The sequence below is a fragment of the Heptranchias perlo genome, chromosome 7 (genome assembly GCF_035084215.1).
Source record: "Heptranchias perlo isolate sHepPer1 chromosome 7, sHepPer1.hap1, whole genome shotgun sequence".
Lineage (NCBI taxonomy): Eukaryota > Metazoa > Chordata > Chondrichthyes > Hexanchiformes > Hexanchidae > Heptranchias > Heptranchias perlo.
Window position 1 is genome coordinate 95,903,196 of NC_090331.1, and position 25,739 is coordinate 95,928,934.

The 25,739-nt window shown below is 55.2% G+C and overlaps 1 protein-coding gene across 1 annotated transcript in view; it reads right to left on the reverse strand.

The window, feature by feature from the left end:
• LOC137324067 (dentin sialophosphoprotein-like) overlaps positions 1-25,739 on the reverse strand; it is a 71,192-nt gene that overhangs the window by 24,876 nt on the left and 20,577 nt on the right. Inside the window, exons 4-6 of the mRNA XM_067988235.1 lie at positions 22,281-22,325; positions 6,834-6,869; positions 5,863-5,989 (exon numbers count right to left, since the gene is read on the reverse strand). Of these exons, the coding sequence (XP_067844336.1) occupies positions 5,863-5,989; positions 6,834-6,869; positions 22,281-22,321 (204 nt within the window). The 5' untranslated portion in view covers positions 22,322-22,325. The remainder of the gene's footprint in view (positions 1-5,862; positions 5,990-6,833; positions 6,870-22,280; positions 22,326-25,739) is intronic.

Here is a 25,739-nt window from a genome sequence, read left to right on the forward strand (position 1 = left end):
TAGTGGGAGGGAGGAAGAGAGGAGAGGAGAGGAGAGAGAGAGTGGGAGGGAGAGGAGAGAGTGGGGAGGAGAGAGAGGCGAGTGAGGGGAGAGAGAGGTGAGGAGAGAGAGTGGGGAGGAGAGAGAGAGTGGAGGGAGAGAGAGAGTGGGGGGGAGAGAGAGAGGGAGGAGAGAGAGAGTGGGGGGAGAGAGAGTGGGGGGAGAGAGAGTGGGGGAGAGAGAGTGGGGGAGAGAGAGAGTGGGGGAGAGAGAGTGGGGGGAGAGAGAGTGGGGGGAGAGAGAGAGTGGGGGGAGAGAGAGAGTGGGGGAGAGAGAGAGTGGGAGGAGAGTGGGGGAGAGAGAGAGTGGGGGGAGAGAGAGAGTGGGGGGGAGTGAGGAGAGAGTGGGGGGAGAGAGAGAGGGGGGGAGAGAGAGTGGGGGAGAGAGAGTGGGGGAGAGAGAGTGGGGGAGAGAGAGTGGGGGGGAGAGAGTGGGGAGAGAGAGAGTGGGGGAGAGAGAGTGGGGGGAGAGAGAGTGGAGGGAAGAGAGTGGGGGGAGAGAGAGTGGAGGGGGAGAGAGAGTGGGGGGAGAGAGAGTGGGGGGAGAGAGAGTGGGGAGGAGAGAGAGTGGGGAGAGAGAGAGTGGGGGAGAGAGAGAGTGGGGGGAGAGAGAGAGAGAGAGTGGAGGGAGAGAGTGGGGGGAGAGAGAGAGTGGGGGGAGAGAGAGAGTGGGGGAGAGAGAGAGTGGAGGGAGAGAGAGAGTGGAGGGAGAGAGTGGGGGGAGAGAGAGTGGGGGGAGAGAGAGTGGGGGGAGAGAGAGAGTGGGGGGGAGAGAGAGTGGGGAGAGAGAGAGTGGGGGGAAGAGAGAGAGAGTGGAGGGAGAGAGAGAGTGGAGGGAGAGAGAGTGGGGGGAGAGAGAGTGAGGGAGAGAGAGTGGAGGGAGAGAGAGAGTGGAGGGAGAGAGAGAGTGGAGGGAGAGAGAGTGGGGGGAGAGAGAGTGGAGGGAGAGAGTGGGGGGAGAGAGAGTGGGGGGAGAGAGAGTGGGGGGAGAGAGAGAGTGGGGGGAGAGAGAGAGTGGGGGGAGAGAGAGTGGAGGGGAGAGAGAGAGTGGAGGAGAGAGAGAGTGGAGGGAGAGAGAGTGGGGGAGAGAGAGTGGAGGGAGAGAGTGGGGGGAGAGAGAGTGGGGGAGGAGAGAGAGTGGAGGGAGAGAGAGAGTGGGGGAGAGAGAGAGTGGGGGGAGAGAGAGTGGGGGGAGAGAGAGTGGCAGGGGAGAGAGAGAGTGGAGGGAGAGAGAGTGCGTGGGAGAGAGAGTGTGGGGAGAGAGAGTGGAGAGGGAGGAGAGAGAGTGGAGGGAGAGAGAGAGTGGAGGGAGAGAGAGTGGGGGGAGAGAGAGTGGAGGAGAGAGTGAGGGAGAGTGGGGGTGGAGAGAGTGGGGGAGAGAGAGAGTGGGGGGAGAGAGAGAGTGGGGGGAGAGAGAGAGTGGGGGAGAGAGAGAGTGGAGGGAGAAGAGAGAGTGGAGGGAGAGAGAGAGTGGAGGGAGAGAGAGTGGGGGGAGAGAGAGTGGAGGGGAGAGAGAGGGGAGAGAGAGTGGGGGAGAGAGAGTGGGGGAGAGAGAGAGTGGGGGGAGAGAGAGAGTGGGGGAGAGAGAGAGTGGGGGGGGAGAGAGAGTGGAGGGAGAGAGAGAGTGGAGGGAGAGAGAGAGTGGAGGGAGAGAGAGTGGGGGGAGAGAGAGTGGAGGGAGAGAGTGGGGGGAGAGAGAGTGGGGGAGAGAGAGTGGGGGAGAGAGAGAGTGGGGGGGAGAGAGAGAGTGGGGGAGGAGAGAGTGGGGGGAGAGAGAGAGTGGGGGGAGAGAGAGAGGGAGAGAGAGAGTGGGGGGAGAGAGAGAGTGGGGGGAGAGAGGAGAGAGTGGGGGAGAGAGAGAGGAGAGAGAGGTGGGGGAGAGAGAGAGAGTGGGGGGAGAGAGAGAGTGGGGGAGAGAGAGAGTGGGGGGAGAGAGAGAGTGGGGGGAGAGAGAGAGTGGGGGAGAGAGAGAGTGGGGGGAGAGAGAGAGTGGGGAGGGAGAGGAGAGAGTGGAGTGGAGAAAGTGGGAGGAGAGAGTGGGAGGGAGGGAGAGAGAGAAAGAGTGGGAGGAGAGAGAGACGTGGGGGGGAGGGAGAGAGTGGAGGAGAGAGAGAGTGGAGGGAGAGAGAGAGTGGAGGGAGAGAGAGTGGGAGAGAGAGTGGGAGGGAGAGAGAGTGGGGAGGATGAGAGAGTGGGGGGAGAGAGAGAGTGGGGGGAGAGAGTGGGAGGAGAGAGAGTGGGAGGAGAGAGAATGGAGGAGAGAGAGAGTGGGGGGAGAGAGAGAGAGTGGGGGGAGAGAGAGAGTGGGGGAGAGAGAGAGTGGGGAGAGAGAGAGTGGGAGGAGAGAGAGTGGGAGGAGAGAGAGTGGGGAGAGGAGAGAGAGTGGGGGGGAGAGGAGAGAGAGAGAGTGGGAGGGAGGAGAGAGAGGGAGAGTGGGAGGATGAGAGAGCGGGGGGGGAGGAGAGAGAGAGAGTGGGAGGAGAGAGAGCGGGGGGGGAGGGGAGAGTGGTAGGAGAGAGAGTGGGGGGGAGGAGAGAGAGAGAGTGGGAGGAGAGAGAGGGAGAGTGGAGAGAGAGAGAGCGGGGGGGAGGGAGAGAGAGAGAGTGGGAGGAGAGAGAGCGGGGGGGGGAGGGAGGGAGAGTGGTAGGAGAGAGAGGTGGGGGGAGGCAGAGAGAGTGGGGGAGGCAGAGAGAGTGGGGGAGGCAGAGAGAGTGGGGGAGGCAGAGAGAGTGGGGGAGGCAGAGAGATGGGAGAGGAGAGAAGGGAGGAGAGAGTGGGAGGAGAGAGAGTGGGAGGGAGAGAGAGTGGGAGGGAGAGAGAGTGGGGGGAGAGAGAGAGTGGGGGGAGAGAGTGGGAGAGGCAGAGAGAGTGGGGAGGCAGAGAGAGTGGGGAGGCAGAGAGAGTGGAGGAGGACAGAGCATGGGAGGGAGAGAGAGTGGGAGGAGAGAATGGGAAGGAGAGAGAGTGGGAGGGAGAGAGAGTGGGAGGGAGAGAGTGGGAGGGAGAGAGAGTGGGATGGAGAGAGAGTGGGAGGGAGAGAGAGTGGGAGGGAGAGAGAGAGTGGGAAGAGAGAGTGGAAGGAGAGAGAGTGGAGGGAGAGAGAGTGGGGAGAGAGTGGGGGGAGAGAGAGAGTGGGGAGAGAGAGAGAGTGGGAAGAGAGAGAGAGTGGGGTGGAGGAGAGAGAGTGGGGAGGGAGAGAGAGAGTGAGAGGGAGAGAGTGTGAGAGGGAGAGAGAGTGGGGGGAGGGAGAGAGAGTGGGGGAGGGAGAGAGAGTGGGAGGGAGAGAGAGTGAGAGGGAGAGAGTGGGGGGGAGGGAGAGAGAGTGGGGGAGGGAGAGAGAGTGGGGAGGGAGAGAGAGTGGGGGAGGGAGAGTGGTAGGATAGAGAGAGGGGGGGAGAGTGAGAGGGGAGAGAGTGGGGGCAGGGAGAGAGAGTGGTAGGAGAGTGGGGGGGAGAGTGAGAGTGGGAAGAGCGAGAGTGGGGGGTGGGAGAGAGGGGGGAGGGAGAGTGGGGGAGGGAGAGTGGGGGGAGGGAGAGTGGAGGGAGGAGAGGTGGGGGGAGGGAGATGTGGGGAGGGAGAGTGGGGGGAAGGAGAGAGTGGGGGGAGGGAGAGTGGGGGGAAGGAGAGTGGGGGGAAGGAGAGTGGGGGGAGGGAGAGTGGGGGAGGGAGAGTGGGGTGGGATGAGTGGGGGAGGGAGAGGGGGGAGGGAGAGGGGGGAGGGAGAGTGGGGAGGGAGGAGAGAGATTGGGGAGGAAGAGTGGGAGGAGGAGAGAGAGGGAGGAGGGAGAGTGGGGAGAGAGAGTGGGATGGAGGGAGGGAGAGAGTGGGAGGAGAGTGAGGGGAGAGAGAGTGGAGGAGGGAGAGTGGGAGGAGAGAGAGTGGGATGGAGGGAGGGAGAGAGTGGGAGGAGGGAGAGAGAGTGGGAGGAGGGAAGAGAGAGTGGGAGGACGAGAGAGTGGGATGGAGGGAGGGAGAGAGTGGAGGAGAGTGAGGGGGAGAGAGAGTGGGATGGAGGGAGGGAGAGAGTGGGAGGAGGAGAGAGCGTGGAGGAGAGAGAGTGGGATGGAGGGAGGGAGAGAGTGGGAGGAGGGAGAGAGAGTGGGAGGAGGGAGAGAGAGTGGGAGGAGGGAGAGAGAGTGGGAGGAGAGAGAGTGGGATGGAGGGAGGGAGAGAGTGGGAGGAGAGTGGGGGGGAGAGAGAGTGGGCTGGAGGGAGGGAGAGAGAGTGGGATGAGGGAGGGAGAGAGTGGGAGGAGAGTGGGGGGGAGAGAGAGTGGGGGGAGGGCAAAACAGCGGGGATGGGAGAGAATGGGAGAAAATACAAGGGAAGGAGGAAGTGGGAGAGAGAGATGGAGAGATGGAGATAGGAATGTATAATCAGGCTTCCCAGGTGAAGGTGAATGAGCACATTGGAAGAGCTGGTTCGAGTTTCAGTTCATGCCAGAGTGAATAGAAACAAGGGATCAGTCCACTTCATGCTGTTAGTGAGAGGTGTGTGGGACAGAAAGTGACTCAGGTGGGACAGAGCCCTGCTGGTTAGCACCATGTCCCCAATAAGGACCACTGGGGGAGGGGCTCACACTCATTGCCAATCCGGATACCTTCAGCTCCTTCAGCCCTCCATGTATTATCCTTCTACATCCTGTATCTGGTCCTTTAGCTCAAAGATTTCCTGGGGGAGAATCAGACAGCAGCTTATTCAATAGAGAGAGAGACAGACAGACAGACAGAGAGAGACACTGAGAGAGACACTGAGAGAGGCAGAGAGAGAGACACTGAGAGAGGGCTCGAGAGAGAGAGAGAGAGGCAGAGAGAGAGAGAGAGAGACAGAGAGAGAGAGTGACAGAGACAGAGAGACACTGAGAGAGAGAGAGAGAAAGTCAGGGAATAAAGAGGGAAAAGAGAGACAGAGAGGAAGGGAGAGAGAGACAGAAAGCCAGAAAGACAGAGAAAGAGAGAAAAACAGAAACAAAGAGACTAAAAGATAGAAAGGGCGGGTTGAGAGACAGAGGCAGACACAGAGAGAGGGAAAGAGAGACAGGGAGAGAGAAAAAATAGAAAGAGAGAGAGGGAGACAGGAAAAGAGAGAGATGCACAGCCAGGCAGACAGAGAGACAGACATGGAGAACGACAGGGAGAGACAGATAGAGGCAGAGATGGAGAAAAAGAGAAAGAGAGAAACAGAAAGAGAATCAGAGACAGAGGCAAAAAGAGAGGGAAAGAGCCAGAGAATGCTAGAGTCAGACAGACATAGTAAGTGTGCAAAATAGAAAAATAGAGAGAAAGCGAGAGACAGAGTGAGGGAGAAAGGGAGAAAGAGAGAGAGAAAGTCAGACAGACAGTGAGAGAGAAGACGGGGATTGGGGAAGACAGTGAGAGGGATAGAGAGACAAACAGACAGAGAGGCAGAGAAAGAGACAAAGAGAGGGACACAAAGAGGGAGAGAAAGGGTGAGACACAGAGAGAGAGAGAGAGAGAGAGAGAGAGAGGCAGGCAGAGAGAGCGTGAGAGAGACAGAAACAGAGAGAGGCAGAGGAAGAGAGACAGAGACACATGGACCCAGCACTGTGAGGAGATAAGGACGATGATGAAGAAATTCTATATCCCTGTACATCTCTTGCCCAGAATCCATGAGCTGACACCACGGGAGTATATGAGGGCTCGGCAATCTCACTGGGAGTCTCACCTCCACACCGGCCCCCCCCACCGCCGCCGCCACTGAAGGCACGTTTCAGAAATGTGGGCATTCGCCAGTGAACTTCCGACCTGTGCTCCCGGTCGGTGAGGCTCCCCCACTGGAGCACCAGCTCGGAAATGACACCTACCTTGATCTCTCGAAGAGAGCCTTCAGTGTCCATCGAGGGTGGTGGTCTCCCCACTGCCTCTCCTTGACGAGGTGCCCCCCAGGGAGGCAAGGGTAGCAGCAGAGAGACTTGAGGCCGCTCTGGATCCCTGAAACAAAAAGCACATCAATTAGCCACGTACGTGCTCACAGAGCGAAGAATGTACTGCAGCCCAGGGCCGATGCCTCTGCTTGTTGACCTCAACTGGCCAGTCGGACATCGATGCAACGTTATATTGAAGAGGGGTGTTATGTATTAGTGAGGGCAGCAGAAGATCGGAGCTAACATGCAACCCAGGGCCTCTCATCATCACTCACTATCTCCTGCCCAGTATGGCACTGGGCCCATAGGAGGGCCATAGTAGAGGGAGCTTTACTCTGTATCTAACCCTGTACCTGTCCTGGGAGGTGTTTGATGGGACAGTGTAGAGGGAGCTTTACTCTGTATCTAACCCGTGCTGTACCTGTCCTGGGAGTGTTTTGATGGGACAGTGTAGAGGGAGCTTTACTCTGTATCTAACCCTGTACCTGCCCTGGGAGTGTTTGATGGGACAGTGTAGAGGGAGCTTTACTCTGTATCTAACCCGTGCTGTACCTGCCCTGGGAGTGTTTGATGGGACAGTGTAGAGGGAGCTTTACTCTGTATCTAACCCGTGCTGTACCTGCCCTGGGAGTGTTTGATGGGACAGTGTAGAGGGAGCTTTACTCTGTATCTAACCCGTGCTGTACCTGCCCTGGGAGTGTTTGATGGGACAGTGTAGAGGGAGCTTTACTCTGTATCTAACCCGTGCTGTACCTGCCCTGGGAGTGTTGATGGACAGTGTAGAGGGAGCAGGAGGAGTCACCGGGCATCAACCCTGTCCCAGCGCCGGTTAATTCCAGGACTACAGTGCCCGCATGAACCTGCACAAAGGGCACAATTCTTTACTCAGTTAGCTGTGTCGAGATACTCACCTTCTCTGTAAAATCCTTCTCCAGCCTTTCTTCCACCTGCAGGGAGAGAGAGAGAAGGGAGAGGAGTTAGAATCGCAATCGCCATCTACAGCTCCTGGCCTCACCCACTATGTGCCCGAGGACAGCCGGTGAAACGGAACCAATGAGAGTCAGTGCCTCAGAACCGTATCTGGTGAGAGTCAGTGATGTACCCGGTGAGAGTCAGTGCCCACGGAACCGGACCCGGTGAGAGTCAGTGCCCACGGAACCGGACTCGGTGAGAGTCAGTGCCCACGGAACCGGACCCGGTGAGAGTCAGTGCCCACGGACCGGACTCGGTGAGAGTCAGTGCCCACGGAACCGGACCCGATGAGAGTCAGTGCCCTCAGAACCGGACTCGGTGAGAGTCAGTGCCCACGGAACCGGACCCGGTGAGAGTCAGTGCCCACGGAACCATACCCGGTGAGAGTCAGTGCCCACGGAACCGGACCCAGTGAGAGTCAGTGCCCACGGAACCGGACCCAGTGAGAGTCAGTGCCCACGGAACCGGACCCGGTGAGAGTCAGTGCCCACGGAACCGGACTCGGTGAGAGTCAGTGCCCACGGAACCGGACCCGATGAGAGTCAGTGCCCTCAGAACCGGACTCGGTGAGAGTCAGTGCCCACGGAACCGGACCGGTGAGAGTCAGTGCCCACGGAACCGGACCCAGTGAGAGTCAGTGCCCACGGAACCGGACCCGGTGAATCAGTGGCCATGGAACTGTTCCCGGCGAGAGTGAATGCCCACGGAACCCTACCCAGTGAGCCAGTGCCCACGGAACCCTACCCAGTGAGCCAGTGCCCACGGAACCATACCCGGTGACAGTCAGTGTGAACTGAACCATTCCTGGTGACACTCAATGCCAACGAAACCGGACCCATGAGAGTCTGAGCCCATGGAACTGTACCCAGCGGGGGTCAGAGCCCAGTGAGAGTCAGTACACATGGAACTGTACCCAGTGAGAGTCAGTACCGTGGAACCGTACCCAGTGAGAGTCAGTACCCATGGAACCGTACCCAGTGAGAGTCAGTACCCATGGAACCGTACCCAGTGAGAGTCAGTACCCATGGAACCGTACCCAGTGAGAGTCAGTACCCATGGAACCGTACCCAGTGAGAGTCAGTACCCGTGGAACCGTACCCAGTGAGAGTCAGTACCCATGGAACTGTACCCAGTGAGAGTCAGTACCCGTGGAACCGTACCCAGTGAGAGTCAGTACCCATGGAACCGTACCCAGTGAGAGTCAGTACCATGGAACTGTACCCAGTGAGAGTCAGTACCCATGGAACCGTACCCAGTGAGAGTCAGTACCCATGGAACTGTACCCAGTGAGAGTCAGTACCCGTGGAACCGTACACAGTGAGAGTCAGTACCCATGGAACCGTATCCAGTGAGAGTCAGTACCCATGGAACTGTACCCAGTGAGAGTCCGTACCCATGGAACCGTACACAGTGAGAGTCAGTACCCGTGGAAACTGTACCCAGTGAGAGTCAGTACCCATGGAACTGTACCCAGTGAGAGTCAGTACCCATGAAACGCTATCCAGCAGTGTGAGACTCTCAGAAACACAACAGTGCAAATACTACTCGGAGATTACACACAATGTGGTCAATGGGACTATCTAACATATTGCTTTCAGTATGAAAACAGCAACCACACATAATCCAACACAATTTACTGTTGTGTGATACTCTAACTCCTTAACCCAAATTGCTCCCACCACCAGTGACACACCTGTACCCACCAGTACTGTACCCCAGTGTTGTACAGTGACAGACCTGTACCCACCAGTACTGTACCCCAGTGTTATACAGTGACAGACCTGTACCCACCAGTACTGTATCCCAGTGTTATACAGTGACAGACCTGTACCCACCAGTACTGTACCCCAGTGTTATACAGTAACAGACCTGTACCCACCAGTACTGTACCCCAGTGTTGTACAGTGACAGACCTGTACCCACCAGTACTGTACCCCAGTGTTATACAGTGACAGACCTGTACCACCAGTACTGTATCCCAGTGTTATACAGTGACAGACCTGTACCCACCAGTACTGTACCCAGTGTTATACAGTAACAGACCTGTACCCACCAGTACTGTACCCCAGTGTTGTACAGTGACAGACCTGTACCCACCAGTACTGTACCCCAGTTTTATACAGTGACGGACCTGAACCCACCAGTACTGTACCCCAGTTTTATACAGTGACAGACCTGTACCCACCAGTACTGTACCCCAGTTTTATACAGTGACAGACCTGTACCCACCAGTACTGTACCCCAGTGTTGTACAGTGACAGACCTGTACCCACCAGTACTGTACCCCAGTTTTATACAGTGACAGACCTGTACCCACCAGTACTGTACCCCAGTGTTGTACAGTGACAGACCTGTACCCACCAGTACTGTACCCCAGTTTTATACAGTGACAGACCTGTACCCACCAGTACTGTACCCCAGTGTTGTACAGTGACAGACCTGTACCCACCAGTACTGTACCCCAGTGTTGTACAGTGACAGACCTGTACCCCACCAGTACTGTACCCCAGTGTTGTACAGTGACAGGCCTGTACCCACCAGTACTGTATCCCAGTGTTATACAGTGACAGACCTGTACCCACCAGTACTGTACCCCAGTGTTATACAGTAACAGACCTGTACCCACCAGTACTGTACCCCAGTGTTGTACAGTGACAGACCTGTACCCACCAGTACTGTACCCCAGTTTTATACAGTGACGGACCTGAACCCACCAGTACTGTACCCCAGTTTTATACAGTGACAGACCTGTACCCACCAGTACTGTACCCCAGTGTTGTACAGTGACAGACCTGTACCCACCAGTACTGTACCCCAGTTTTATACAGTGACGGACCTGAACCCACCAGTACTGTACCCCAGTTTTATACAGTGACAGACCTGTACCCACCAGTACTGTACCCCAGTGTTGTACAGTGACAGACCTGTACCCACCAGTACTGTACCCCAGTTTTATACAGTGACGGACCTGAACCCACCAGTAGTGTACCCCAGTATTATAGTATGACAGTCCTGTACCCCAGTATTATCAAGTTGAAAATTATCTCTCCAGACATACTCTAATTTTGGATGAACTGAATGTAGAGTTGTATTGTTTTTAATGTTCCAGTGGTCACAGAAAGATTCCCTTAATGAGTGTTAATTGTACCAGAGGCATGGTCATCGATGGGAGTGATTATGTACCAGAGGGATGGTCATCGATGGGAGACATTATGTACCAGAGGGATGGTCATCGATGGGAGTGATTATGTTCCAGAGGGATGGTCATCGATGGGAGACATTATGTACCAGAGGGATGGTCATCGATGGGAGACATTATGTACCAGAGGGATGGTCATCGATGGGAGACATTATGTACCAGAGGGATGGTCATCGATGGGAGAGATTATGTTCCAGAGGGATGGTCATCGATGGGAGTGATTATGTACCAGAGGGATGGTCATCGATGGGAGACATTATGTACCAGAGGGATGGTCATCGATGGGAGTGATTATGTTCCAGAGGGATGGTCATCGATGGGAGTGATTATGTTCCAGAGGGATGGTCATCGATGGGAGTGATTATGTACCAGAGGGATGGTCATCGATGGGAGAGATTATGTACCAGAGGGATGGTCATCGATGGGAGAGATTATGTACCAGAGGGATGGTCATCGATGGGAGTGATTATTGTACCAGAGGGATGGTCATCGATGGGAGTGATTATGTACCAGAGGGATGGTCATCGATGGGAGAGATTATGTATCAGAGGGATGGTCATCGATGGGAGTGATTATGTTCCAGAGGATGGTCATCGATGGGAGACATGTACCAGAGGGATGGTCATCGATGGGAGTGATTATGTATCAGAGGGATGGTCATCGATGGGAGTGATTATGTTCCAGAGGGATGGTCATCGATGGGAGAGATTATGTACCAGAGGGATGGTCATCGATGGGAGTGATTATGTATCAGAGGGATGGTCATCGATGGGAGTGATTATGTACCAGAGGGATGGTCATCGATGGGAGTGATTATGTATCAGAGGGATGGTCATCGATGGGAGACATTATGTACCAGAGGGATGGTCATCGATGGGAGAGATTATGTTCCAGAGGGATGGTCATCGATGGGAGTGATTATGTTCCAGAGGGATGGTCATCGATGGGAGAGATTATGTACCAGAGGGATGGTCATCGATGGGAGAGATTATGTATCAGAGGGATGGTCATCGATGGGAGAGATTATGTACCAGAGGGATGGTCATCGATGGGAGTGATTATGTTCCAGAGGGATGGTCATCGATGGAGAGATTATGTACCAGAGGGATGGTCATCGATGGGAGAGATTATGTACCAGAGGGATGGTCATCGATGGGAGAGATTATGTTCCAGAGGGATGGTCATCGATGGGAGTGATTATGTACCAGAGGGATGGTCATCGATGGGAGTGATTATGTTCCAGAGGGATGGTCATCGATGGGAGAGATTATGTTCCAGAGGGATGGTCATCGATGGGAGTGATTATGTACCAGAGGGATGGTCATCGATGGGAGTGATTATGTTCCAGAGGGGATGGTCATCGATGGGAGAGATTATGTTCCAGAGGGATGGTCATCGATGGAGTGATTATGTTCCAGAGGGATTGGTCATCGATGGGAGTGATTATGTTCCAGAGGGAGGATGGTCATCGATGGAGTGATTATGTACCAGAGGGAGGGGATTTGTCAGAATTTGACATAAAGCAATGTAATGGTAATAAGGGCCCACAAGGACGAGGAGGGCAGGGTGGAGGAGGGAGGGGACGAGGGCGGGGCAAGGAGGGGACAAGGAGGGCGGGGACGAGGAGGGGGACGGAGGGCGGGGACGAGGACGAGGAGGGCGGGGGGGGGAGGAGGGGACGAGGAGTGGCGGGGGGGAGGAGGGGACGAGGAGGGCGGGGGGGGGAGGAGGGGGGGGGAGGAGGGGCGGGGGGAGGAGGGGACGAGGAGGGCGGGGGGGAGGGGCGAGGAGGGCGGGGGGGGAGGAGAGGACGAGGAGAGGAGGGGACGAGGAGAGGAGGGGACGAGGAGGGCGGGGGGGGAGGAAAGGACGAGGAGAGGAGGGGACGAGTGGCTTGGAAGGCGGGGGAGGGTCTGGGAGGAAAAACCCAGATCTCCAAGTTTTTCATAACACAACAGTACAGAGCAAGTAAGAACGTCCTCACCACTGGACTCGCACGAGCTGAGCTTGCGCGGGACGAAGCACGCGACCGGAGCCAAGGACACAGTTGTACTCGGAGGGCTAGGAGAGCGGAGACGGGAGAGACAGGTGTGAGAGGAGAGGGAGAGGGAGAGGGAGAGGGAGAGGGAGAGGGAGAGAGAGAGGGAGAGAGAGAGGAGAGAGGGAGAGAGAGAGAGAGAGACACACACAGACAGAGGATTAGACTGACAGTGTTTAGGAGCACCTTACAGCAGTGCTTCTATATGGTGACAATGTCACATCGAGCGAACAGCATGTGATGTTCCTCAACCACCCATAATTAAAGAGCCCCGCTCCCCAGTGTCTGTGACCCAACTCTCCCTGGCCGGCAAATGGCACAAACCTGCTCCAGTTCCCCTAAGGCCCTGTTGGGGGGGGGGGGGGGGGCTCGATGAGGGACTAGCTGAACACCAGCGAGAAAACCGGGCCAGCTGTTCTCCAGGATCTGGCATCGAAACACGGGGGGGGGGGGGACTTGGGGCTCAAATCGGGAGGTACTGCTCTGAGGTGCTGGGCCTCCTCTCAAGTGCAGCCCCTCCCCCGATCCATGGGCGCTGCCCCGCCTCTGACCCTAGGCCCCTCCCCCGACTCCACCCTGCGGCCCCCTCCCCATCCCTATATTGCAGTGCACCTCCTTCCTACAGTGCGGCCCCTCCCTGCACCCACATCATTGCCCATTGCAACCTCCACCCGAGCTTTTTTCTCACCCCCACCCACTCCCACCGATGGACATCAAACAACAATAACTTGCATTTATATAGCGCCTTTAACGTAGTAAAACATCCAAGGTGCTTCACAGGAGCGATCATCAAACAAAATTTGACACCGAGCCACATGAGGAGATATTAGGACAGGTGACCAAAAGCCTGGTCAGAGCTCGGTTTAAGGAGCGTCTTAAACGAGCAGTGAGAGGTAGAGAGGTTTAAGGAGGGAATTCCAGAGCTTAGGGCCGAGGCAGCTGAAGGCACGGCCGCCAATGGTGGGGGTGAAGGAAATCGGGGATGGGCAAGAGCCCAGAATTGGAGGAGCGCAGAGATCGCGGAGAGTTGTAGGGCTGGAGGAGGTTACAGAGAGAGGGAGGGGGGGGCGAGGCCATGGAGGGACTGGAATCACAGCCCCTCCCCTGCCCCTTTTATATTGGTGACTGTCCAGCATTGTTTGCACTCAGACCACTCACACTGGTGGGGGATTCCGGGGGGTGGGGTGGGAGGGGCACTTATACCAACGCCACAGGCTCCGTCAGGACTGGGAGCAGGTTTTCCGGCTGCCCTGGTGCCGTGCGGAATAACCGGCCTCATTTCCCGAGTCGGGAGCCGGAGTTGGGGAGAAAGCTCGATCGGTGAGGGACGGCAGTGGGCTTGGGAGGAAGAGAGAGGGAGACTGGGCCTTACTGCACGAAAGCTGGAAGTACTGTACCGGCGGCCCCCGCCCCCGTCATAGGCAGACACCTGAGAGAACGAAACAAGAGAGAGAGAAAAGGTCAACAAAAAGGCACCGTGTACAGGCGGCTAACCGGGCACGGCAACACACGGCTGAGTGACAGACACGCGGTGCGGCCAGGCAGAGCTCGATCGGTAAGGGGAAGGCGGCATTTAGAGGCCACTTCACAGCACGGTGCACGGACCCACACAATGCTCAGCACACACAGGGAGACGAGGCACTGAGACTTTGGACCAAGAAAGATAAATCGGAGCATTTTCTAAATGGCGAGAGACTAGGAACTGTGGAGGGGCGGAGAGGTTTAAAGTCAGTGGGCAGGTACAAAAAGTAATCAAAAAGGTTATAGGAGTTTTGACTTTTATCTCAAGGGGGCTGGAACAGAAAGGGAGGAAATGATGCTGCAGTTATATAAAGCTCTGTTTAGACCCTATCTGGAGTACTGTGTTAGTTCTGGGCACCGCACCTCAGGAGGGAGGGGGTGCAGCACAGATTCACCGGAATGATACCAGACCTTAAAGGGTTAAGTTATGAGGACAGGTTGCACAAACTTGGTTTGTATTCCCTCGAGTATAGGAGATTGAGGGGTGATCTAATTGAGGTGTTTAAAATGTTAATAAGGATTCAACAGGGTAGAGAGAGAGAAACTATTTCCTCCGGTGAGGGAGTCCAAAACAAGGAGGCACAACCTTAAAATTAGAGCTAGGCCGTTCAGGAGGGAAATCAGGAAGCACTTTTTCACACAAAGGGTGAAATCTGGAACTCTCTTCCCCAAAAGGCTGCGGATGCTGGTTCAATGTTGTAATTTTCAAGACTGAGATCGATAGATTTTTGTTGGGAAAGGGTCTCAATGGATATGGAGCAAAGGCGGGAAATGGAGTTAAGATACAGATCAGACATGATCTAATTGAATGGCCGAGTAAGCCCGAGAGGCTGAATGGCCTCCTATGAAAACAAGCCCCTTCACCATAAGCAGGGGTCCATTTGCCCCAGGGTGTCTGCTCCCCCATTTTATTAGCCTTGCAATCACATGGTCTTTTTACTCCCAACTGCCCGCCTTTTCTCCGAACCCTTCGATCCCCGAGAGTATACCTCTCTCCGGTTTAAACTCAACTCATTCTGCAGCTGTCTGTGCCAGGGTGTCAGGTGATTCATTCAAATGCAAATTAGATAGATTTCTTTCAGAATACAGCAGATTGGTAATTCGAGACGTGACATGTGGTGAGTGTAGCGTATGGTGAGGAACAGGTGACTTTGCACCTGTGGTTTCCAAAGCTTTCCGCCAGTGGGGGTTTTCCTCGCCTCATGTCTGGGTCTGTTGTAGACTAATTGACAGAGATTGATTGCTGTGATTAGTCAACAACTCCATTATCGTTGTATCAAGCAATTACCAGGATGGTAGAAGGGAAACTCGATGGATCTTGGTCTTTTTTGTCTAGCAGTTTCTATCTCACGCTGCTCTGAAGGGAGTCCAAACAGACCAGGCCCCGCCAGGGAAACCCTTCACCGAGCCTTCCATGCTTCGAAAGTGAGTCAACATAACACGCACCAGGGCTCTGACCAGGGAAGGTTGAAAACTCCAAACATCTGATGTCATGGGAACTGGGGGAAGGGGTGGGGTGCTGGGTTAGACACAGGGGAGCAGGCTCAGTCGTGCTCCCACTGGGCCGCTCGTCTGAGGCCCCTGGGGCAGTAAAGAGGGAGCCAAGCATACCAGGAATGGCCCAGATTGGGACTCTGGTCTGCGATGGGTCAGCTGATCTCAGCTAAGCTGGCAGCTGAAGGGCTACAGTTGGCCTCAGTGACCCAGGGCCAGCGACGGGACAATCAGCCAGGGATACCAAACCAAATTTATATCCAGCGATGTCCCCCCTCCCACACCAACCCCGGCTGGGGGTCATGCAATGGGTGCGTGCCGGATGGGTCCAGGATCAGGCCTGGCTGCGCTGCCTACACTCCCACAGAATAGTGGGCACAGGTGGGGGAGAGGCCATGGAGGGATTTGAAAACAAGGATGAGAATTTTAAAATCAAGGCATTCCCGGACCAGGAGCCAATGTAGGTCAGCGAGCACAGGGGTGATGGGCGAACTGGACTTGGTGCGAGTTAGGATACGGTCAGCAAAGTTTTGGATGAGTAAAGTTTATGGAGGGTGGAAGATGGGAGGCCGGCCAGAAGAGCATTGGAAAAGGCAAGTCTAGAGGTAACAAAGGCAGGGATGAGGGTTTATCAGCAGATGAGCTGAGGCGGGGCGCAGACGGGCAATGCTATGGAGGTGGAAGTAGGTGGTCTTGATGATGGAGCGGATATGGGGTCGGAAGCTCATCTCAGGGTCAAATAGGACGCCAAGGTTGTGAACGATCCGGTTCAGCCTCAGACAGTGGCCAGGGGGAGGAATAATCTTCATCATCCAAGAAGAGGCACCTCAGAGGGGGCCTTACAGAGGGGAGCAAGACACCTGTGAAAAGGTCAAGGCCGTAGAGAGGGTTCAGGACAAATTGATCAAGGTGAAAGGAAACCGAGAACAAGACTCTTGAGAAGTCAGGGCAGCAGAGCTGGAGGGTGAGGGGCATTGTTGCAGGGACAGGCATCCAGGTAAGATGGGCGACTGAGGGATTACTGAACTGGTTTTAGGAAACAGCTGGATAGAGTGAGCGGGGGATGGTGAGGTTGGTACGCTGGAAGGAGGAGGCTAAGTTGACCGTTCACCCAAACATCTGGTGATGTCAGTGGTCTATGGAATCGGACCCCAGCGAAAGTCAGCGCTCTCAGGAGAGGAGAGGAGGGAGAAATGATGGTTACAATGACATTACTGAGGACTGGTACCTCAGAATCTGTTCTCGCTGTGGGTGGGAGGGGGAAAGAGTCAGTGTGTGCCCCACACACAAACTATACACACACACACACACACACACAAACTATACACACGCGCGCACTCTCATACACACGCGCGCACTCTCATACACACGCGCGCACTCTCATACACACGCGCGCACTCTCATACACACACGCGCACTCTCATACACACGCGCGCACTCTCATACACACGCGCGCACTCTCATACACACACACACACAAATTATACACACGCGCACTCTCATACACGCGCGCGCACTCTCATACACACGCGCGCACTCTCATACACACACACACAAATTATACACGCGCGCGCACTCTCATACACGCGCGCGCACTCTCATACACGCGCGCGCACTCTCATACACACGCGCACTCTCATACACACGCGCGCACTCTCATACACACGCGCACTCTCATACACGCGCGCACTCTCATACACGCGCGCACTCTCATACACACGCGCGCACTCTCATACACGCGCGCACTCTCATACACACGCGCACTCTCATACACGCGCGCGCACTCTCATACACGCGCGCGCACTCTCATACACACGCGCACTCTCATACACACGCGCGCACTCTCATACACACGCGCACTCTCATACACGCGCGCACTCTCATACACGCGCGCACTCTCATACACACGCGCGCACTCTCATACACACGCGCGCAATCTCATACACACGCGCGCACTCTCATACACACGCGCGCACTCTCATACACACGCGCGCACTCTCATACACACGCGCGCACTCTCATACACACGCGCGCACTCTCATACACACGCGCGCAATCTCATACACACGCGCGCACTCTCATACACACGCGCGCACTCTCATACACACGCGCGCACTCTCATACACACGCGCGCAATCTCATACACACGCGCGCACTCTCATACACACGCGCGCACTCTCATACACAAGCGCACTCTCATACACAAGCGCACTCTCATACACACGCGCACTCTCATACACACGCGCACTCTCATACACACGCGCACTCTCATACACACGCGCGCACTCTCATACACACGCGCACTCTCATACACACGCGCGCACTCTCATACACACGCGCGCACTCTCACACACGCGCGCACTCTCACACACGCGCGCACTCTCACACACGCGCGCGCAATCTCATACACACGCGCGCACTCTCATACACACGCGCGCACTCTCATACACACGCGCAATCTCATACACACGCGCGCACTCTCACACACACGCGCTCACTCTCATACACACGCGCTCACTCTCATACACACGCGCGCACTCTCATACACACGCGCGCACTCTCATACACACGCGCGCACTCTCATACACACGCGCTCACTCTCATACACACGCGCTCACTCTCATACACACGCGCTCACTCTCATACACACGCGCTCACTCTCATACACACGCGCGCACTCTCATACACACGCGCGCACTCTCATACACACGCGCGCACTCTCATACACACGCGCGCACTCTCATACACACGCGCGCACTCTCACACACGCGCTCACTCTCACACACACGCGCGCACTCTCATACACACGCGCGCACTCTCATACACACGCGCGCACTCTCATACACAAGCGCACTCTCATACACAAGCGCACTCTCACACACGCGCGCACTCTCACACACGCGCGCACTCTCATACACACGCGCGCACTCTCATACACACGCGCGCACTCTCATACACACGCGCGCACTCTCATACACAAGCGCACTCTCATACACAAGCGCACTCTCATACACACGCGCGCACTCTCATACACACGCGCGCACTCTCACACACGCGCGCACTCTCATACACACGCGCGCACTCTCATACACACGCGCGCACTCTCATACACACGCGCGCACTCTCATACACACGCGCGCACTCTCACCATATTTGCACTCTCACACTCAATACACACATTCTCCCCACACTCCCACTCTCCCTACCCACGCGCACACACTCTCCCTACACATGCGCACACTCACACTATATGTGCACACACTCTCACTATCCACACCCAAGTTCTTTTTTTCTTTAACATATCTGGGCCCAGCTAAAAAAAGAGATAGATCGTGGCATAGGCAGAAACAGGCACACACGGATACACACAGTCACAGACACTGGTATACACGGATACACACAGTCACAGACACTGGTATACACGGATACACACAGTCACAGACACTGGTATACACGGATACAGACACTCACAGACACTGGTATACACGGATACAGACACTCACAGACACAGACACTGGTATACACGGATACAGACACTCACAGACACAGACACTGGTATACACGGATACAGACACTCACAGACACAGACACTGGTATACACGGATACACACAGTCACAGACACTGGTATACACGGATACAGACACTCACAGACACAGACACTGGTATACACGGATACAGACACTCACAGACACAGACACTGGTATACACGGATACACACAGTCACAGACACTGGTATACACGGATACACACAGTCACAGACACTGGTATACACGGATACAGACACTCACAGACACAGACACTGGTATACACGGATACACACAGTCACAGACACTGGTATACACGGATACACACAGTCACAGACACTGGTATACACGGATACAGACACTCACAGACACAGACACTGGTATACACGGATACAGACACTCACAGTCACAGACACTGGTATACACGGATACAGACACTCACAGACACAGACACTGGTATACACGGATACACACAGTCACAGTCACAGACACTGGTATACACGGATACACACAGTCACAGTCACAGACACTGGTATACACGGATACACACAGTCACAGACACTGGTATACACGGATACAGACACTCACAGACACAGACACTGGTATACACGGATACAGACACTCACAGACACAGACACTGGTATACACGGATACACACAGTCACAGACACTGGTATACACGGATACAGACACTCACAGACACAGACACTGGTATACACGGATACAGACACTCAGACACAGACACTGGTATACACGGATACACACAGTCACAGACACTGGTATACACGGATACAGACACTCACAGACACAGACACTGACATACACGGATACTCACACACAGTCACAGACACTGGTATACACGGATACAGACACTCACAGACACAGACACTGACATACACAGATACTCACACACAGTCACAGACACTGGTATACACGGATACAGACACTCACAGACACAGACGCTGACACACACGGATACGCACACAGGCACAGACACTTCTATACACCGATATACACGTACAGGCACACTGGTAAACATGAATACGCACACAAAGGCAGACACTGGTGTACATGGAAACACATACGTGTGCAAGCACACACTGATACATGTATACATGGATAGATGGACAAAGGCATACACTGATTTCACACACAGACACACACACTCACCACTCACACACAGCAAAACAGAGGAAAGTAATGGTTGCAGAGAAACAGACCCGAGTTCCATTCTGGGATGCCGGGTGAGACTTGGAGCTGAGCCCAGAGCCATACAGAGGAAGGTCGGAATAGTGGCTTCCCTGGAAAAAGGTGGAAAAAAAGAGAATCACACATACACTTTTGCAAAGTAAAGAGGGAGGGAGAAGAAGGGGAGAGTGGTTGGAGTGAGGGCAGGGGGGGGGGAGGCAGGAGCGGGGGGAGGATGGAGAGGGGGGGAGCGCGGAGAGGGGGGGAGCGCGGAGAGGGGGGGAGCGCGGAGAGGGGGGGAGCGCGGAGATGGGGGGAGCGCGGAGATGGGGGAGAGGGGGAGGGGGAGGGGGGAGCGCTGAGAGGGGCGAGCGCGGAGAGGGGGAGCGCGGAGAGGGAGGAGCGAGGAGCGAGGGGGAGGGCCAAGTGGGGGAAAGCAGGAGCGGGGGAGGGCGGAGCGGGGGGGCAGGAGATGGCGGAGCGGGGGAGGGTGGAGCCAGGGAGGGCGGAGCGGGGGAGGGCGGAGCCGGGGAGGGCGGAGCGGGGGAGCGCGGAGCGGGGGAACGGGGGAGGGCGGAGCGGGGGAACGGGGGAGGGCGGAGTGGGGGAGGGCGGAGCCGGGGAGGGCGGAGCCGGGGAGCGTGGAGCGCGGAGCGGGGGAGGGCGGAGCCGGGGAGGGCGGAGCCGGGGAGGGCGGAGTGGGGGAGCGGGGGAGGGCGGAGTGGGGGTGGGCAGAATTGGGGAGCAGGGGAGGGTGGAGCGGGAAGAGTGAGAGTTATTTCCAAACCACAGCAAGCATGTCAGAGACAGCAGATTAGAGAAAGGCACCGACACACAGAATGAGATTGCCTGTGAGAAAGATAAAGGGAGATAGACAGACAGAGGTTGGAGTGTGCACAAGGACTTTTCAAACAACATAAAGACGTGCCGCAGTCACATCAAGCCACGACAGATCCCATGTCAGAGATTCAACACAATAAAATCAAGTTGCTTTTCTCCACTGCACAACATTTGCAAAAACACCGAGCAGGAGCAAAAAGGGAAGAACTGAGAGAGTTCAGACGTGGAATCGAAGCCTGAATCAATTTCTAAGGAGATTCTTTAAAGCAACTGGGAGGAGGCAAATCACAGAGAACGAAAGAGTGAATTCCAGAGGGATGGAGGGTCGTGCCAGAATGAGGGATTGATAAGGGTGCAGGAACGGAGGGAGCGAGGGGATGGAGGAACGGAGGGAGCGAGGGGATGGAGGAACGGAGGGAGCGAGGGGATGGAGGAACGGAGGGAGCGAGGGGATGGAGGAACGGAGGGAGCGAGGGGATGGAGGAACGGAGGGAGCGAGGGGATGGAGGAACGGAGGGAGCGAGGGGATGGAGGAACGGAGGGAGCGAGGGGATGGAGGAACGGAGGGAGCGAGGGGATGGAGGAACGGAGGGAGCGAGGGGATGGAGGAACGGAGGGAGCGAGGGGATGGAGGAACGGAGGGAGGGAGGGGATGGAGGAACGGAGGGAGCGAGGGGATGGAGGAACGGAGGGAGCGAGGGGATGGAGGAACGGAGGGAGCGAGGGGATGGAGGAACGGAGGGAGCGAGGGGATGGAGGAACGGAGGGAGCGAGGGGATGGAGGAACGGAGGGAGGGAGGGGATGGAGGAACGGAGGGAGGGAGGGGATGGAGGAACGGAGGGAGCGAGGGGATGGAGGAACGGAGGGAGCGAGGGGATGGAGGAACGGAGGGAGCGAGCGGATGGAGGAACGGAGGGAGCGAGGGGATGGAGGAACGGAGGGAGCGAGGGGATGGAGGAACGGAGGGAGCGAGGGGATGGAGGAACGGAGGGAGCGAGGGGATGGAGGAACGGAGGGAGCGAGGTGGATGGAGGAACGGAGGGAGCGAGGGGATGGAGGAACGGAGGGAGCGAGGGGATGGAGGAACGGAGGGAGCGAGGGGATGGAGGAACGGAGGGAGCGAGGGGATGGAGGAACGGAGGGAGCGAGGGGATGGAGGAACGGAGGGAGTGAGGTGGATGGAGGAACGGAGGGAGTGAGGTGGAGTTGCGAGCGAAAGGTAGAGCGAGGTTAGGAGAAGGCGATAGAGGAATAGAGCAGTGCAAACCAGGAGATGTTAGTGTGAATCAGGAGCTGGTTTCATGAAGAACCCAACAGTTCTCCACACAATGAACACGCCAGGAATTAACACCAACAAACCGCTGTCTCCTTCCTGAGCCGCTGCTTTGCTGATTTCAGACTGTCATCACTGTATCTGGAGCTCTGTGCGTTACCAGTGAGTGAAAGAAACACAATGAAATATTACAGACAGGAACCGCAGCAAACAGACCATCTCAAACTGCACTGAGCTACCAGTCGACTGACAGAGTTCTGAATGTAAAGATTCACACTCACTCACACTCACACACAGGCAGTACTAACCCGACTGGGCCCAGATCCACACGATAGCTCATCAAAGCCATTTGCCTGTCAGGAGAGAAGAGCAGTCAGTGAAGGTCAATGGGGGTACGGTGGGGTGGGGTGGGGTGGGCCGATATCCTGCCCTCCCCCGCCCCCCCCCCCCCCACCGTCCTGCCCCTGGCCCCGGTCCACTCCCACTGCCTGGACCCGGCAAATTGTAACAACCTGGCTACACTCCCAAAAGGTCAAAGTTGAACCATCAGCACGGACACACGATTGGTCAGCGAGGGTAAGCATCTGATGCGAAGAACCAAACTCCCCCCAAACCACTCTTTTCCAATGTGCAAGGAGTCAAACTCTACCATTTTCAGTTAACTCCACCCATTGTTCGAATACTGGTATCTTTCATAGTTTTTAATTTTTAATGAAAGTTTTATGCAAACGCCCGCCCCCCCAAACATCCCGGAGGCCCCCCCGACAACCCCCCTCCTCCCCACCCACACCCACAAAGCAGAAACGTGACACCTACTCATAGAATCTTACAGCACAGGAGAAGGCCATTCGGCCCCCCGTGCGTGTGCTGGCTCTTCGAAAGAGCTATCCAGTGAGTCCCACTCCCCTGCCCTTTCCCCGCCGCCCTGTAAATTTCCCCCCTTCAAGTATTTATTCAATTCCTTTTTGAAAGTTATTATTGAATCTGCTTCCACCGCCCTTTCAGGCAGTGCATTCCAGATCATTCCAACTCACTGCGTAATAAAATGTTTCCTCATGTCGCCTCTGGCTCTTTTGCCGATCACCTTAAATCTGTGTCCTCTGGTTACCCTTCTGCCACTGGAAACCGTTTCTCCTTATTTACTCTGTTAAAACCGTTCATGATTTTGAACACCTCTATCAAATCTCCCCTTGACATTCTCTGTTCTAAGGAGAACAATCCCAGCTTCTCCAGTCTCTCCACATAACTGAAGTCTTGCACCCTGGAACCATTCGAGTAAATCTCCTCTGCACCATCTCGCAGGCCTTGACATCCTTCCTAAAGTGTGTTGCCCAGAATTGAACATAATACACCAGCTGAGGCCTAACCAGTGTTTTATAAATGTTCAGCATAACTCCCTTGCTTTTGTACTCTCTGCCTCTGTTTATAAACCCATATGCCTTTTCAACAGCCTTCTCAACTTGTCATGCCACCTTCAAAGATTTGTATATGATCCCAGGGGTGAAAGGCCAGCGTCTAACTCAGCGCACGTCCCCTTTAAAAAATAATTCTCCATAATAATTAAACAAATAAAATCACCACACTGAGCTGATATTGACATACTTCCTTCACCAGGGTCGAGCTGGGCACAGACTGAACTGTTCCCATGGCACAACACACTGTCCCAACCATTCTTTATTTTTAAACGAGACTCATTTATTATTAGCTCTGCTCAAAATAGATCTTTTCGTGGAGTGAGGAATTCATAGGCTGAATTCCCTCTGGTCTCCCGACATCTGTGGAGATCACAGCTTTTTCGACAGCGAGAGGGCGGAGGTACTTAAAGACTGTGGCACCATGGAGACGAATGGGCGGGACTTCAAATCCAGCCCACATGGCTGGGACTAAAGTCTCCTCCGTCTGCTACGAGTGATGTGAGTTTGGGTCTTCTCAAACCAGATGCCCAGGACATGGGCCAATAGCATAAAACCGCTCTAAACAGGCAGCAATTGGTAATATCACTCATAGAGGTCACAGATAGCCACTGTGGGAAAAGGAACAGTCTCACCCTGCAAGGGGGTGAGGGGGGGGCGGGGGGAAGAGACTTTGAGGTTGGGGTGTGGACAGTGTAGAGGGAGCTTTACTCTGTATCTAACCCGTGCTGTACCTGCCCTGGGAGTGTTTGATGGGACAGTGTAGAGGGAGCTTTACTCTGTATCTAACCCGTGCTGTACCTGCCCTGGGAGTGTTTGATGGGACAGTGTAGAAGGAGCTTTACTCTGTATCTAACCCTGTACCTGCCCTGGGAGTGTTTGATGGGACAGTGTAGAGGGAGCTTCACTCTGTATCTAACCCGTGCTGTACCTGCCCTGGGAGTGTTTGATGGGACAGTGTAGAGGGAGCTTTACTCTGTATCTAACCCGTGCTGTACCTGCCCTGGGAGTGTTTGATGGGACAGTGTAGAGGGAGCTTTACTCTGTATCTAACCCGTGCTGTACCTGCCCTGGGAGTGTTTGATGGGACAGTGTAGAGGGAGCTTTACTCTGTATCTAACCCGTGCTGTACCTGCCCTGGGAGTGTTTGATGGGACAGTGTAGAGGGAGCTTTACTCTGTATCTAACCCGTGCTGTACCTGCCCTGGGAGTATTTGATGGGACAGTGCAGAGGGAGCTTTACTCTGTATCTATCCCGTGCTGTACCTGCCCTGGGAGTGTTTGACGAGACAGTGTAGAGGGAGCTTTACTCTGTATCTAACCCGTGCTGTACCTGCCCTGGGAGTGTTTGATGGGACAGTGTAGGGGGAGCTTTACTCTGTATCTAACCCGTGCTGTACCTGCCCTGGGAGTGTTTGATGGGACAGTGTAGAGGGAGCTTTACTCTGTATCTAACCCGTGCTGTACCTGCCCTGGGAGTGTTTGATGGGACAGTGTAGAGGGAGCTTTACTCTGTATCTAACCCGTGCTGTACCTGCCCTGGGAGTATTTGATGGGACAGTGCAGAGGGAGCTTTACTCTGTATCTATCCCGTGCTGTACCTGCCCTGGGAGTGTTTGATGGGACAGTGTAGAGGGAGCTTTACTCTGTATCTATCCCGTGCTGTACCTGCCCTGGGAGTGTTTGATGGGACAGTGTAGAGGGAGCTTTACTCTGTATCTATCCCGTGCTGTACCTGCCCTGGGAGTGTTTGATGGGACAGTGTAGAGGGAGCTTTACTCTGTATCTAACCTGTGCTGTACCTGCCCTGGGAGTGTTTGATGGGACAGTGTAGAGGGAGCTTTACTCTGTATCTAACCCGTGCTGTACCTGCCCTGGGTGTGTTTGATGGGACAGTGTAGAGGGAGCTTTACTCTGTATCTAACCCGTGCTGTACCTGCCCTGGGAGTGTTTGATGGGACAGTTTAAAAGGGGCTATGCACTGCCGTATCTGACCCATCACACCTCTCCCATTCTAACCCATTCTTTCCAAGGACCTAATCTCCTAGCCTCCTCACCCCCTCTCACTCTATCTTTCATCCTAAAACCTAAGTTTGGAACTCCCTAACCACTACTTCCTGATTTAGTCTCAGCCTGGACTCAGTGCTAGCATCTTGTCTCTGAGTAAGTGGGTTTAAGCCTCACTGCAGTGACATGAACACATAATCCAGGCTAATACTTCAGTGTAGTACTGAGGGAGTGCTGCACAGTCGGAGGGGCCGTATTTCGGATGAGACGTTAAACCGAGGCCCCGTCTGCCCTCTCAGGTGCACGTAAAGAAAGAAAGACTTTGCATTTATATAGCACCTTTCACGA